The sequence below is a fragment of the Odontesthes bonariensis genome, chromosome 16 (assembly GCF_027942865.1).
Source record: "Odontesthes bonariensis isolate fOdoBon6 chromosome 16, fOdoBon6.hap1, whole genome shotgun sequence".
Lineage (NCBI taxonomy): Eukaryota > Metazoa > Chordata > Actinopteri > Atheriniformes > Atherinopsidae > Odontesthes > Odontesthes bonariensis.
In genome coordinates, this window is record NC_134521.1 from 9135609 (window position 1) to 9152654 (window position 17046).

The 17046-nt window shown below is 41.0% G+C and overlaps 1 protein-coding gene across 7 annotated transcripts in view; it reads right to left on the minus strand.

The window, feature by feature from the left end:
• Positions 1-17046, minus strand: part of nrxn2a (neurexin 2a) — a 179867-nt gene that overhangs the window by 126124 nt on the left and 36697 nt on the right. For all 7 annotated transcript variants that reach the window (XM_075487680.1, XM_075487682.1, XM_075487679.1 and 4 more), the window contains 2 exons: positions 12580-12881; positions 6946-7107 (listed from right to left, as the gene is read on the minus strand). In XM_075487680.1, coding sequence (XP_075343795.1) covers positions 6946-7107; positions 12580-12881 — 464 coding nt within the window. The remainder of the gene's footprint in view (positions 1-6945; positions 7108-12579; positions 12882-17046) is intronic.

Sequence of the window (17046 nt, forward strand, 5' to 3'; positions counted from 1 at the left end):
TAAAGCTCAGAAAACATTAACTCACGACCCAAACAGCATCACAAAATACATTGAAAGAAGACTTAAGCTTATTTTGCGTTGGAACCTTCCTAACTGGGTGAAATGACCCAGGAGTATCATGGCAGTCATAACAAAAGCTGTTGGGAATTCTCCAAATGTACAAGGAAGGAGCTCTGATGCCTCCTTTATCATCTGGTTTAACTAGGGCTGGGCAACGATTAAAATGTTTAATCTAATTAATCACATGATTTCCCTGATTAATCACGATTAATCGCATTTGTACGCAAAATCCAAATATTTATTCAAAAGTAGTGTATACCCTTTAGCATTTAGTTTTATTTTAAATGTGCTGCCATATGAATGAAAGTGCCATAACATTTGTTGTGCAAACACACTTTTAACATCAGCATCTTTCTGTAGTTTTTATGTAGAAGCCTCGCTCCACTGTCTGTTTCCTTGAATGACTTGCTGCTATCAGTTGTGTGTTTTGCCTTTAAGTGATATTTTAGACTGGAACTACTACGATGAGAAGACAATTCAACTTGGCAGTGTTTACAGATGACTTTGGTTCTGTCGACTCCGCCGTCTGGAAGAACTTTAAAATGAAAATGTTCCATAGTAAAAGTTCCGTACCCTTCTCCATGTTTGGTGGATCCGCCGATTACTATATTTTCCGGTTCCGCAGCAGACAGCAACAGACTTTTACAAAATAAAAGCCTGTGAGCAACAGACTTTTACAATAATAAAATAAATAATAAAACCTGCGCTAATGTGCAATAAAATATTTTTTTGCGTTAAATAATTAACGAGTTAACGCGATAATAACGAGTTAACTCGACCAGCCCTAGTTTTAACAGGGCATACACAGGGCCATCCTTTATGAAAGACTCTGTCCCACAGTTCCTTGTGGCCCAAACTTTAGCAACACTGGATTGTTTTCTCATCCCAATCGCAGACCCACATATCATTTACTGTTAGTTAGTCAGATTCTCTGACTAACTAACATCTGACTAACTGAAATCTGAGACCATGGTCCTCAGCCGGAAAAGGGTGGAATGCCCTCTCCGGGTCTGGAATGAGATCCTTCCCCAAGTGGAGGAGTTCAAGTATCTCGGGGTCTTGTTCACGAGTGAGGGACGAATGGAGCAGGAGATTGACAGGCGGATCGGTGCGGCGTCTGCAGTGATGCGGGCTCTGCACCGGCCCGTCGTGGTGAAGAAGGAGCTGAGCCAGAAGGCGAAGCTCTCGATTTACCGGTCAATCTATGTTCCTACCCTCACCTATGGTCACGAGCTGTGGGTAGTGACCGAAAGAACGAGATCGCGAATACAAGCGGCCGAAATGAGTTTCCTCCGCAGGGTGTCTGGGCTCTCCCTTAGAGATAGGGTGAGAAGCTCGGTCATCCGGGAGGGGCTCAGAGTAGAACCGCTGCTCCTCCGCATCGAGAGGAGTCAGATGTGGTGGCTCGGGCATCTGGTTAGGATGCCTCCTGGACGCCTCCCCGGTGAGGTGTTCCGGGCCCGTCCCACTGGGAGGAGGCCCCGGGGAAGAGGGGGACACGTTGGAGAGACTATGTTTCTCGGCTGGCCTGGGAACGCCTCTGGGTCCCCCCAGAAGAGCTGGAGGAAGTGGCCGGGGACAGGGACGTCTGGGTCTCTCTGCTTAGGCTGCTGCAGCCGCGACCCGATCCCCGGAAAAGCGGAAGATAATGGATGGATGGATGGACGGATAGTCAGATTCTCACTGTAGTATGGTTGTCTTTAAGAATTTCACAATAAAAGGTCAATTATTTTACTATTTGAGCCGATCCTTCCACACAGAACTACACAGAAACATACAACAATGTTCAGCTTGCATTTGGGTGTTTTATCCTCGGTGTGAACAAGTCTTTGCTCGAATGTTGTTTGACTTGTAGTCTCCAAGGATGTTGTGTTTTGAGGAAAAACAGGCTCCACCTATCAGCCACCTGCAACACAGCTTCGACACCCATCCCCAGGCGGTTTCACCTCCCGGGTTCTTATGACCTCGATGATTCCAACGATGACCGAGTGGGTAAACGGCCCACATTTGACCTGAACAACGGTAACACCGACATGACGACTGGATGGGTCAACAACATGCAGCCTCTGTAATGATGTCAAGGAGCCAGTGATCCCACAGGAGGTTATAGACCAGGTAGAAAATGAAGGTCAGAGGATTATGATGACCAGGACGACCAAGAACGGAGATCTGTACAGATGTACGTGGCTGAAACCAGAGGTGGGTAGTAACGAGTTACATTTACTTGAGTATGTTTTTGAAAAAATTGTACTTCTCGAAGTAGTTTTAAATCCCTATACTTTTTATTTTTACTTGAGTAGATTTGTGAAGAAGAAACTGTCCTCTTACTCCGCTACATTAGGCTAAAATGAGCTGGTTACTTTTCTTCTTACCTCTTTGGTATTCTACGCCTCATTTAATGTTTTATTCTGACAGAGAGAGTGACTTCCACCAAAGGCTCTACCACCTGACTGTGTTTCACCAATCAAACGTAGCCGTGCAGTCTGGTAGTGGTGCAACGGATCATCATTGATCCGTGATCCGTTCGGATCAATTATTTCGGTTCGGCACGCACATGATCCGCGGATTGATTTATGAAAAAAAAAAAATTGTGCGCATGTTCAGTCCTCACACAGCCGTAACCATTCCTGCTAGTTCCAGGGACAGAGCTACTTTCCACGCTCTGGGTAAAAGTCTGCAACACTTCCCTCTTCAATAAGCAAACAGTCCTGTGGCTCGTTTGAGATTTATTGTCCTCAGCGTACAACATGTAGAACAGTGGGCATGGAAAATAAAATACTTCGGTGACTACTGTAGCGATAACTGCTGCCTTTAGTGCTACGTCTGTTTCCATATACTCGCGCTGCCACACAAACCTGTCGCCTAGGTTACCACACAGACATAACACGTAGCTGACATAGCGCTAGCTAACATAAAGAAAACCCCTAACCTGCAACACAGCGTGGTCATGGCGAGCGGAGGAACAGAAGAGCTTGAACGCCCCACGTCATTTAAATCCCCTGTTTGGGAGCATTTTGGCTTCCCTGTCAAATTTAATGAAGAAGGAAAGAGGTTGGTGGATAAAACCGTGACGGTGTGTAGGCACTGTGGCACAAGAAAGCCACACAACAGTGGAAACACATCGAGCATGGCCACGCACTTGCAGCGACATCACCCCGGTGTTTCACTGACAGGAGTGAAACCGAAAGCGGCTCAACAACCGCTCATCACCGCGGCATTTAAGCAGCCCCTTCCTTCACAATCCGACCGGGCTAAAGCGATCACAAACGCTATCGGTGTGTTTTTATGTTGCACTTTAAGTTGTTTTTCTTTGATTATGTTGAAAAGAAGATGTTAATTGTGCACTTTAAGTTGATTTTATATATTTCAATTTAATAATTTAAAAGTGTTAATAAACAAAAAGACAAAACATGTTTGTCTTGTCTATTTTAATTTTTTTTTTGGCTGATCCGAAAAATGATCCGTGACTCTGATCCGAGGAACGATCCGAACCGTGAGATTTTTGATCCGTTGCACCCCTACAGTCTGGTCACGTGACCATACTTGATCTCAGCGGCGGGACGGGTTAGCTTTACAGTTTACAGTCGTAGCAAACAAACAAAGAAACAGATGAAAAATGTCAGAATCAACGGTGGGAAATGAAGACACAGACGAGGCCTCATACTGAAAGCATGTTTACCTTACAAAGAGTGAGAAACAGCAGCTACATTATGTGTCTTCTGTGTCAACCAAAACAAACGCACATTTCAGCAGAAACTCAACATCTAAGTTGAGGAAACATGTAGCGGTAAGTTTCCTAAACTCGTTTTTTTTCCCATGGATAGGCGAATGTTTGTTTTTTAGGTTACATATGGGTTACATATGTTTTAAATATTTCCTAAGTCTCTTTTATTTTTATATTGAAGTTCTTGAATTTACCTGGATTATTTTAATTTGAGCTATTTTGTAATTAATTAATTAATTTTAATTTATTTAATCATTTGGATGAACTCTAATTTGCCTAAAGATGATTATTTAGTATTTTTGTCTGTCTGATTGAATGCTTGTGTTAACAAATAAATCAGACGTTACTCAACAGTTACTCAGTACTTGAGTAGTTTTTTCACCAAGCACTTTTTTACTCTTACTCAAGTAATTATTTGGATGACTACTTTTTACTTTTACTTGAGTCATATTATTCTGCAGTAACAGTACTTTTACTTGAGTACAATTGTTGGCTACTCTACCCACTGGCTGAAACAAAGGAAGGGAAATCTGCAGGAAACAGGAGTGGCCAATTCTGCATGTGAAATACCTACATCGCACTGATCTGTGAACACGGGCACACAAGCTAATTTCAATAATGACCAAAGCAATCGACCGAGACCGGTACGAATTAGCGTGGGCCTCCAAACAAGCAGAGCTGCAGATAAAAAGGAGCAGGGCATTTACAAACAACACAGCTGCTTTTGGCTTCTTGTAAAAGCACGATAGACGGTGATCCTTCTTAAGTTGGTAAAAACATTTGAGCCAAGTCATTAAAAGGTTAATATTCCAAAAAAGAGAAGAATATGAAGCAGATAAAGCCTGAAATGTTTGCACTACTACCGGCCAATTGGGAATATTATCCACAGCTGCACTCAGGGACAGCGCAGGTGAAAATGCGTTCGCCAGAATCACAGCAAGATAAGCTTTGTTATGCTTATTTAAACTCCTAAATGAATAAATCAATAGGAGAACAGAACACGAACGTCTGCACGAGCAAAAAAAAAACATTTTTCTTTGCTTTTTCTCAGTGAGGATATTATAGGTTTAATAATGCTTGTATTAAATGTCATCTGTTATATTCAGTTAATAAACCGTGTTTAATTACTGATGAACAAAAAGCACTGCATGGTAGGAAACCCAACAAAGTATGAGATAAAATAGAGCAGAGCTTGAAATGTAGCGGGAACAAACACTGAGCAACGGCAACAATCTGGCAAAGACGGATGATATATTTACTGAGGTGAATGAATCAGGAATGCACCACACGTGATGGCATCAACTCACTGAAAACCGGGTGAGACGCAAAGAAAGCAGAGAGCAAAACTAATAAAAAAATCTAAATAAAACAGGAAGTAAAGCTAGAATAACACAAAATCCAACAAAAACACAATGAAAACTATGAATAAATATGTACTGAGATGGTGAATTCCTCTGGTACTATTCAAAAATCTAGCATGAAAGGATCCTCTCTGCTTCCTCCCTCTAATGACGCACACTACGCTGAACCTCAGTCAGTTGTGTGATGCGTTGTAGGGTAAAAACCCTTTTATAAATAGATGAGAGGCTCAGGTGTACATTTCTACCACAGAAACAGACTCAGTGTCACATGCACACTGTTGGTAAATGTGACTTTTGGTAAAAATTCACCTTCATTTATTGTTAATATGCCAACAGAAATATTGCAAGCAGTTTCTTCAGAAAGTTTTCTTGGTCTTCCACGTCTTTAGTGGCCTTTTAAAAAATTTTTTTTTTTTACAACAATATGCAACAAGAGAGTGTTTTGCAACCTTACTATTGCCATTTTCAATTTTGTCGACTCAAAAGTGTAAATATATGCTTAAAGCTTTCAGTTTTCAAGTCGGCCTGCCGTCTACTCAGACTGCCAGGCGGTAAAACTGCTGTTTTTACATAAACCTTTCTGCTCTGGGATTGTATTTGCTGCTGTGGCCGGCACACAAATGAACAAAGTGAAATAGTGAAATTGGATAATCCAACTTTTGCCTTTTTGTGCATTTATTCAGGCAAAGTCGATCCACAGCCGAGGATTGATGGTGAGAATGGGAAAAAAAAAGCTAAAGAAATGACAAAGAAACAGTCGTTAATACCGCTTGAACATGGGGACGGCTTGTTTTGCGGTTACCATGGTTTCAGATGGTACAGAAGCCAGAAACAAAATGCACAGCAAGGAGCCGAGACCAGAAACGATGTCAGTAATTCCGCCATGTCTACAGCCCAGCATACCTTGGATTTCTGAACAAATCAAACATTAATCTGAGCACTGAAGTCAAACACATGGTCTCTGACTTTAAGCAATCATTAAACCACCTTTAACCAGCCTATAGAACGCGCACACACCGAGCCGACGTGCTGCTGCTGCTACATATAGCTTAATCAGGTTATTTCCACTCTATTTGCCTGGTGCATTTTGTGTATCCTCTATCTAAGTGATGTGTTGTTCTCTTCCTTGGTGCACTGTGCTCGCTGCTGCATCCCCTACAGCTGGATTTAAAGGGGATCAGGCGCTGTTTTATAACAGTTTGTGAGCAATTATTCAATAAATCTCATCCTCTGTGATGCGAACGTCTCTGAAAATAAGTCGACTCATTTGTGTGATTTGGTCGGTGTCCCCTAGAAGGAAAAATCTGCCACCCTGATGTCTCCTCCCGATTACTGAGATTCTTTATTCACAGTTCATCATTTCTTCTTATGGAAGAACTGAGTTTATTCATTTTCTATGACAATCCGGAGCCTGGTCTGTAGTGCTTCCTAGTGCTTGATCTCGTCTTGCTTGCTGAAGGTAATCGATGTGACAGGTGCAGGCTGGAGTGAAAACACTTCAAAAACGTGGAAGTGGTGATGAAAACTGGGTTCAGGCAGTGTGTCGGGACTGAACATGAGATGCAACTGTTTCTTCTGTGTATTAGCACGATATTCTCAAAGGGATTCCTGCGGATGTATGTATGCTGCCTCGCAGCATAAAGGATCTCCTTCAAACACCCTACAACAGGACAATCAATACAAATGTGAGGGAGGATTCTCTATGCGCTGAGCATGCTATGATTATAGGATGGGGCAGCGCTGTCTAATAAGGCTGGGATAACATTTCCAGTCCTCTGTGTGAGGTCGAGCTCTACTCACATCTTTCAGACAGCCCATGAAGTTGTTGCTGACCGGGGAGCCGGGCAGGTCAGCCGTGTTTAGGCTGCCCCCTATGTAGAAGAGATCATCAGAGCCCAGCATGGTGTAGTCCTCCTGCGTGTAGCCGGTGGTGGTGAGAATCCCATCCACCAAGATGGTCACCTAAAGAAACCAACGAGAGGGTGTGAGAAAAAGAAATGACAAGAGGAAGAGAATTTAAGACCAACGGAAAGAACTGGCCTAATTATTTCATGCTTCCTTCCTTTATTCCAGTTGAGCTTGCCTTAATTTGGAGGCAATTACAAGAGCGGCTTTGAAGGGTTCACTAATCTCAGTTGATCCCTGTTTCTGATATACATACGCAGGATAGCAGCGCAAATCAACACCATAAATTTTCCCCTTCCGCATATATTTTGGTTCCAAAGCAGTGTGAACGCCACAACATACTCAATTAATTTAAGATGAAAGATATCAGAAAGGCAAGCTGCATTACCGGCGCATTAGCATAAACAAAACAAGATAACTCTCATATCAGTGTCATCTGTACACAGAGAAGGAAACGAATGGCTGAACAGAGCTGGAGAGGTAAAAAAAAAAAAAAAAAATCATGTGCTTGTTGCCATGACAATAAGCCCACAGTTAAGATGAATTCCTGCAACAACAAAAAAATGTAACAGAAATATGTCACAACAATTACCGTTTCTTTGTTTCAACTTTCAAGAAAAAGTTGCATTTGAGGTGAAACATAAAAACGTCGGCGGGCCTAAATGTTCACAGATTTCTGTTCTTTGTGCTCACGTCTCAGACCACTCAGTCATTTTCTGAGCTCTGAGCAGGAAAACATCACACACACTTTATTAAAATCAGGCCAGGAAAATTTATCTGAGCCCATGTTAGGTCGAGTAAACAGCCGCTGCAGTTTCAGTGTGCATAATTTAACGGTCTTTTACTGCCATTTTGTTCCATTATCAAGTGTCGGACTCGCTCAGATTTTCACCGTTTTTAATCTTCATCAGGAAATACATAAAAAATAGCATTTTTAGCAACATGTTTAGGAAAGAGCAACCATAACTTATTAGAATTTCTTTAAGCAGGTTCAGCGTGAGCAAAAAAACAAAGTAAACGATTTAAAATAATGGACTTATGATCAAGTCATCACCGCTTTGCAATCAGTCTGTTTTGAGAAAGCAGGAGAAAAAGAGACACAAAAGATCTGATGCACTGAAGACCATTCAGGCGTCATCTTTATGAAACAAGGTTTGGCTTCTCAAATCGTTGACAGATATTGATTTCTGTCTGTCTAGTTGGGAAGCCTTTTGTATAACTGGACAGCGGACAATAAGAAGGCTCGACTGTGAGCCGATGATGCTGCATAAAACCAGCTTTTTACGTCTGGGAACTGATCGATGCTTTTTTTCCTTTTTATTCAGCATTTATTGACAAAAAGCGTAACAAATGTCTGATATGATAAAACGCCTTTAAAGTTACTTCACTGGCAGCTGAAAGTCTGAGGTTACTGATCAATGCCGCTGGGTGGAATTACAGAATTAGGTCATGATTAATTAAAAGCTCACAGTGGGATAATAGTCGAGCTCCAGTCCTGGATGGCACAGTTTGAGGTTGACCTTTCAGTATAATTTAGTTTTACCAGAGCTGATTAATTAATGGACGACATATATTTGTGATTGCAAAGAAAAGTGATGATTGAAAACAACATATATATATATATATTTGTTTTTATTTATTCTTCTCTTTATTTATTACCTGCTGTAAAGCACTTTGGTACATCGTAAGGATTGTCTGTAAAGGGCTGTATAAATAAAATATATTTACATTTACATATATATAACGTGTAAGCATTCTGCACTGGAAAAGATGCCCCTCCAAATATAAGTAAAAAAAAACAACAGATACGAGACGTTTTTGCTTGAAATAAGCAAATAAATCTGCCAATGGAACTAGTGAAAATCGGCTTGTCAAGATTTCTTGAAATAAGATGTGATATTTGGGACTTTTGAGATAAAAGTGATCTTGAAATTATCTTAAAAACCTCTTCAAATGTAAAAAAAAATCTTGTTTCATATGATATGTGACTCAAAACAATTTGTTTTCAAGATATTCCAGATGTATTGTCTTCAAACAAGTCCCTATATCTGGCTGAAATAGTACTTGTTAGGCAGTTGTGTCTTATATTAAGTGTAATGAGATATTTGGACTAGAAATGAGACAAATATACTTGGCAAGACTTTGATTTTTTCCAGTGTGTTAAGTGTGTTCTGTCTGCTAAACAGGCCGAAACACAAGTGGATACGTCATTAACATGGATTAAAAAAGAGACGGGACGTTAAGAATGAGCACCACCCACTTTGTCCGCGACACAAAAGACAAGATGGATGGAGAAAAAGATAAAAGAAAGTAATAAGAGGAATTCTAGCCTGAAAAGCACCACCGGATCTAATAAATAGTTTCCACCGACACACTTGGGAGTTACGGTTCCCCCATCTACATGTCAGTGTGGTAACTTATCTGAGGGGAAAGCAATTTACACAGGGATCAAATAGATGCCTGAAAGCATAAGTGACGTGGCTAGCATTGGATTGCAGCTGCTCTGAAAGCCAGGGTGAGGAAATAGATGTGTGGAGGAGGATGCAAGCTTATCTGCAGGTCTGCGTGACGGGTTCCAAACATATTTGCTGATGATGAGAAGGTTAGATAGAAAATGGGTTCAGCGATATGGCAAAGAAAACTCAAATTTACTTGGATTGTATGAACCAACCTCAATAAATGGAATATTTTTAAGGTTAGTGATGATTCAAGTGCATCTACAAAGTGATCACTGTGTGTGACATGAAAAGTCTTTTTAAACTAAGAGCCTCTATTTTAGAAACGTATCCTGCTGGGCCCCCACAGATTTAAATGCCCCTTTAAGATAGCATTACATCTTAAAGGGGCATATATTAGTTACATCACACATCTGCTGAATGGATTTCGTGAACACAAGGCGTCCATTCACACTAATCGTGCATTTATCTGGTTTAACAAAAGCATGCTAGAAATAATTATTCAATCTGTTTGTTCGGTGGGCACAGACTTCTCGGTATTTGGGGATTATGCTATCGCTGTAGGTCACTGACTTCTACAGGAAGACACCAGCACTGTAGCTCATTTTCACACTAACCTTTGTCTGTTTAGCAGAAGGGATTTCACCATTGAATTATTGAACAGCATCGCACAACCCCCTTTTGGCAGACTAAATTAACACCATCACCAGATGTGTATTAGCTCTGTTTAACACATTCAATAGCACCGATTGACTTGCACGCATGTTTTTCAGGAACCGAGGCTGCAGCTTATGATTGCCTGCGAGATATCCATCGATTCCTGTCGGCAAAGCCACCTGAGAGCAGTTCCAGAGAAACAGTGGAGCGTTTTAAACCACAATCTTTTACAAAGCTCAGTGTCCTTCCCCCGAACAGCACAGGATAAGGTGCAAAAGGGACACTGCCTCGCTGAGCTTTGCACTGTTAGCAATCATCACAAATCATTCAACACATTTGGCAGCTCTGGCTGCCACTTCATCCATATATTCCTGATAATAGACATGTTGTCAAGCATAGAGAATGCACTGATGATAATATCAGATCAAGATTTAGCCTTAATATGAATTGTTGCTAACATGTTTAGCAAATTGGCTAAATTTATTTATTTAGCCTGATAAATCTATTATCTACTTTCCACATTAAAAAGTGTTAAATTATTTATTCCCACTCATATATTTGGTCTTATTTGTCCTGGAATCGGGTCATCAGAGATCGCTGCTGCTCGTTAGCTGAGGTTAGTGAAAACAGAACTGATTAGAGTGATGACACCGTGCCATTACATTAGCAGCAGAAACGGCTAATTAAGTGCATGTTCATCACTGCAACCAACCACTTTACATTACACTTATTCACATTAAGAGCAAAAAAAAAAAAAAAAACACTGATCCTGCAAAGTGCTGTGAAATGGCACAATTTGCAATGCAAGAGGAATGCCGGCAGTTTCACACCGAACGTAACAGAAACATCTTGGCAGTAGATTAGTTTGGGAATTCAGTGCGCTGTCCAGACTGTATTAATGATATGAAACCTTCTTGGCTGCAGTAGTGCAGCAGTACAATGTTGGACACATGCAGTGGCTGTATTCATTATAGAAGCTCTGCTTATTCTTGACGGCTATCAGTTGGTGCAAAAAGTAGAAAAAGACAGATTTCTGCCTCCTCCAAAGCAATCTACAGGGCAATGACCTCATGTAAGCTTGTATTATCGAGTTGAAAAATGGAACACAACACAGTATATGTTGTCTAAACTATATTTACATGGGGCCACTTGGATCTGAGAGGAATCCAGACATATAATTATGTATTTAATGTTTTACACACCTGTGATCAGAGGTGGGTAGTAACGAGTTACATTTACTTGAGTAAGTTTTTGAAAAAAATTCTACTTCTAGAAGTAGTTTTAAATCACTATACTTTTTACTTTTAATTGAGTAGATTTGTGCAGCAGAAACTGTCCTCTTACTCCGCTACATTAGGCTACAATGATCTGGTTACTTTTCTTCTTACCTCTTTGGTATTCTACGCCTCATTATTTTCATCCCCCCGCGTACGCCTCATTTTAATGTTTTATTCTGACAGAGAGAGAGACTTCCACCAAAGGCTCTACCACCTGACTGTGTTTCACCAATCAGACGTAGCCGTGCAGTCTCGTCACGTGACCATACTCAATCTCAGCGGCGGGACGGGTTAGCTTTACAGTTTACAGTCGTAGCAAACAAACAAAGAAACAGATGAAAAATGTCAGAATCAACGGTGGGAAATGAAGACACAGACGAGGCCTCATACTGAAAGCATGTTTACCTTACAAAGAGTGAGAAACAGCAGCTACATTTTGTGTCTTCTGTGTCAACCAAAACAAACGCACGTTTCAGCAGAAACTCAACATCTAACTTGAGGAAACATGTAGCGGTAAGTTTCCTAAACTCGTTTTTTTTCCCCATGGATAGGTGAATGTTTGTTTTTTAGGTTACATATGGGTTACATATGTTTTAAACATTTCCTAAGTCTCTTTTATTTTTTATCGAAGTACTTGAATTTACCTGGATTATTTTAATTTAAGCTATTTTGTAATTAATTAATTTATTTTAATTTATTTTATCAATGGGATGAACTCTAATTTGCCTAAAGATGATTATTTAGTATTTTTGTCTGTCTAATTGAATGCTTGTGTTAACAAATAAATCAGACGTTACTCAACAGTTACTCAGTACTTGAGTAGTTTTTTCACCAAGCACTTTTTTACTCTTACTCAAGTAATTATTTGGATGACTACTTTTTACTTTTACTCGAGTCATATTATTCTGAAGTAACAGTACTTTTACTTGAGTACAATTTTTGGCTACTCTACCCACCTCTGCCTGTAAAGTACACTTGAAATTTCAGTATGAAGTGACAGTATGAGGTCATAACTTTCGACCCTCTCTGTCAGCGAATAAAATAACAGCAAACAAGATGATGAGTTACATCGTTCCCTCCGATTTCTTAGTCTTATCTGCAGGGAGCGTGGACAGCCCAAGCGCTGGATTCATTCTCACCTGGCGAAGGTTGCGTGTGACTCGCACGTCATGCCAGACATCGTCATTAAACTTTCCGCTGGCAGGTTCTACCAGGGCTTCAAACGCACCGGAGCCCAGGTTGATGACCAGCCACAAGGCTCCATTCCTCACGGATAAGTTGACGTAGTCGGCCGACTTCCCCGTGTGAAGCAGCAGGCCGTTCCTCTGAAGGGTCCGGAAGGACAGCGTGATCTCATCCAAACTACTCTGGATGGGAGTCTGGGACAGGTTGTAGCTGAAGAACTCGTTGCCTTTGAAGGTGGCCACTGACTCCTCCTGCCCTAAGAGGGAAATAACAACATTTTAGATCATTGTTCCTGTTATCAGACTCAATTTAAAAAAAATAGGGTCTTTAATTTAGTTTAGTGGGTGAAACTGAAGAATGTAAAAACCACTGCTTGACAAATACTCCACTTTTATTAAAAAATGAATGGACTAAGTATCCATTTATGTTGAGCTGGTCACAAGTGCAACGAAATTACTGTAAATTTGTGAATTCACTGTGGAGAGGAAAGCACATGACTCTTTACATATTAAATCTGGTCATTTTCTCTATCTTTCTAATTGTTAATAAATTCAGTCAAAGTGTAACTCTACCAACAAATACTAATAAAATATGTTTAAATAAATAACGGCGTACTCGCTGCCTAGAGAAAACTATATTTTCTTTTAATCACACAGACCTTCACAGAAGCGCTTGAGTCCTAGTGTTACACTGAACTTACTAAAAATAAAAACGGCCCCATTTTCCTCCTATTTAAGTAAATAATGTTAAAATTCATGTAGTAGTGCCAGCTTTATTCTTTATGCAACAATGACTGAATGTGGCCAATTTACACCCACATTCCAAGAAATGTCCACTGGGTAATGATAGATGGATGGATAGATGGATAGATGGATAGATGGATAGATGGAAAGATGGATATACAGATAGATAGATGGATATATAGATGGATGGATAGATGGATGGATGGATGGATGGATGGATATATAGATGGATATACAGATAGATAGATGGATATATAGATGGATAGATGGATGGATATATGGATGGATGGATGGATATATAGATGGATATACAGATAGATAGATGGATATATAGATAGATGGATGGATGGATAGATGGATATACAGATAGATAGATGGATATATAGATAGATAGATGGATAGATGGATATACAGATAGATAGATGGATAGATGGATGGATGGATAGATGGATGGATGCAGGGCCGCTGACAGGTTTGGCTGCCCCCCCCCGTAGCAACAAACCCACACCCACCTCTACTTTCCCAGTCTCTCATTTATTGCGGATAAACCAAAAGGATTATTTACCACTTTGCCTGGATATGGATATGGACTGAGTGGAGTTATGGCTTTCAAAATCCTACCACAATAAAACTCACGCTATTTTATTCATTTAGAGCTCATAAACTGCACATTTCATCAACCATTTTTCACTTGACCAAGGGAATCATGTTAAGGGTAGTTTTATTTATCGCCAGACCCGCGTGTATGTCCGCTGAACTTTCTGAGAATGTTCGGGGAACAAGGCGGAGCCCATTCATCTGGCGAGTGTCAAGTTAAATCAGTCTAAACGAAAGTTACAGGCTACCCCAAAACGTCACGTTTATAACCCATTCGTTACATTCAACTCTATCTATTTTTAAACAAAATAAGGTTAAACTAGAGCCGCGTTACACTGGCTGTCATTCAGCTGACTGGGGATGATTCTCAAATCAATTCAGCCTGATTGGCGTGCGTGCCTGAAACATTTGGACATATTTGCGGACTAATGCGCATATTCCTTTTTTTTTTTTTTTTTTTTTAATGGCCCCCCCCCCATTCCTGGGCCCGGGACAAAATACCCGTTTGTCCCCCCCTATCGGCGTGCCTGGATGGATGGATAGATAAATAAAATGGATAGATAAAATAAGATGGATAGATAAATAAAATAAAATAAATGGATGAATGGATAGATAGATAGATAGATAGATAGATAGATAGATAGATAGATAGATAGATAGATACTGTATACTTTATGGCTGTTAATACACAGGAAATGCATTATGACACCCACTTATGTCAACTAAATTGAAATTCACAGTAAGATTCGAAAGTTGTAATTTCAAACATTGTCCCGCTGTTTGACCTTGGCAAGGAGGAGTATTGTTAACTAAACACCAATTTAATTTTACACGAGTGGGCTGGTTTAAGCCTCATCCTTTGCTCGATGTGGCTTCCGCTACCGAGCAAGCTATTTCAAGCCAGAGGGATAAGCTGTCCCTTCAGCCTTTGTCTGCATGTACGGTAAATGTCAGCATGAGAGCACCGGGGCCAATTCAAGGCCAAAGGATCAGCGGCCCCATTACTTTCTATTGTTCGAGCTACGTAGTTACTCAACCACCGAGGACACAGCATCTTGTTAAGCTATTACTGAAAAGCATAAATATGAGGCTCTTCATTTGACTGACAGAGCAGATGCTACTCTATTCAGTGCTTAAAAAAACATTGTCTGAATTTACGAGGGAACACGAGAAGTACTCTGGTCTTACTGAACTAAATGTGAGAGCCTGAGTGCAGTCTGTTATTCTGTTCATGCAAATTATCACAAAGCCATTTTATGAAAGTTTGAGAGCATCTAAAAAGAAAGCTGGCCCAGCTCACCTCAGAGGTGGCTGTCTGTTGTGTGCAGAGGCAGTATTTACCAGCTTTAAGAAAGGGAAATACCAGCATTGTTTTTCCTAATGCTACACGGACTCTGGCACTAGCTCTGTGGAAATGTTTCCACAGACATCGGCTTCAGTCTGCACACTAAGAGACGCAGTTAGAGCAGTTTCTGCATCTCGTAGCTGAATGGAGACGGTTGGGTGGAGGAGGCCGAGCCGTCAACCCTTCTTGGAATCAGCCATTGTGCTGAAGCATCGCTTGATGCAAATGGAACAATTTTTTCAAAAAAGAAAGGCTCAGCAGAAAATAACGGGAACACCAACCGTCTCCACGAGTCTGTGCTGCTTCTCCACTCAATGTCTTTGTGCACAGCTATCCCCGCCCCCCTCCCTCTGAAGTCATAATGAGTTACTTTAAAGGCGGGGTAGGGGATCTTTTTCTGGAACATTTTTTTACATATTGCTTGAAATACTCTTCACACCCCCATTGCAACCAATTAATTAAAAGTTTTGACACAAATATGAAAAGTTTTAGTGGCCTCTAGAACGTACAATCTAGGAAAAACAGTATCCAATCATTGTGAACGGACCGTTCACAATGATTGGATTCTGATGCCGTCTACCAAACTGCAATCTGCTCCTCCCTCCCCCTCCTCCCCCCCCCTGTGCGCGTACCCTGCTCGAACGAATTACATGTCCAGAAGCTTGGCAGGAAGCTAAACTAGAGCCAGCTTGGCTAGCACCTAGCATTATTAAACGTATAGTTAGCATAAACTAAATACTAAATACGGCAACGATCGATGCTTGCTGTCAGAACAGCGCTCGTGCACCTTCGTGCTCGTGCGCGTTCATGTACTCTAGAGGCGTGCCTTCGGGGGGAAAGTGAAGAAAAGGGTTGGGACTTTTTACCGGTGTATTTTCAAAATGCAGCTTCGCTGGACTCAAAATCCAGGATCTCCTACCCTACCTTTAAATTCAAGATGCAAAAAATTTGAGAGTCCTCCTGGAAACAACAGGACTTGTATATCCAGCGTGCCCATGGCCAGAAAGTTTCCTTGTAACAGTCACAGCATGCAGGACACATCAAACACTGCAGAGAGAAAGGGCCTTGCCATCAGGAGGATGAGGATGAATCATAGACTTTCTCAAACAAGCCCACCTGTACCAGTCACAACACTGAGCCTGCACATTAATATTAAGATTTACAGCATGGCAATAACTAAGTGATCCAAAAGCCTGGGGCACAGATGCAGCTACTACTCTAATGTCACCTCTTCTCAGGGCCAGGGAGTCGGTTAATGGCGGGATGCACTGAGACCAGGGCGAGGCAGCATGTTCGGAGGACTGGGCTTCAGCAGGAAGATGCATTCACTGCTCAGATATCTGATCTCTCTCTTTACAGAGCATCAAAGAAATTCTGAGACTAAAACATACGCACAAGCAGCAATCTCATTAAGTCTGCATCTATCTGTTGGATCGTATCAGAACCCTCTCTCAAGTATCCCCCCCCCAGGCTAGAAGCCGGGAATCCTGCTCATGACTATAGCTTTTATAACATTTAATGTCTGAATTAAACTTTGACGTCCAGTGAATGTGCTGATGTCATGATACTAACTGTAGCTGTGTTATGGAGGTCTATTTCTGAACATTTTATCCCCCCCTCCCTTCCCTGAATCAATTACCAACTTCTACTTCATTTTAATGCATGAAATTGAGCAATTACATTTAGGCCTCAATTCATGACAAATCCCATTGTGGGTGGCTGTAGGACACGCTTAC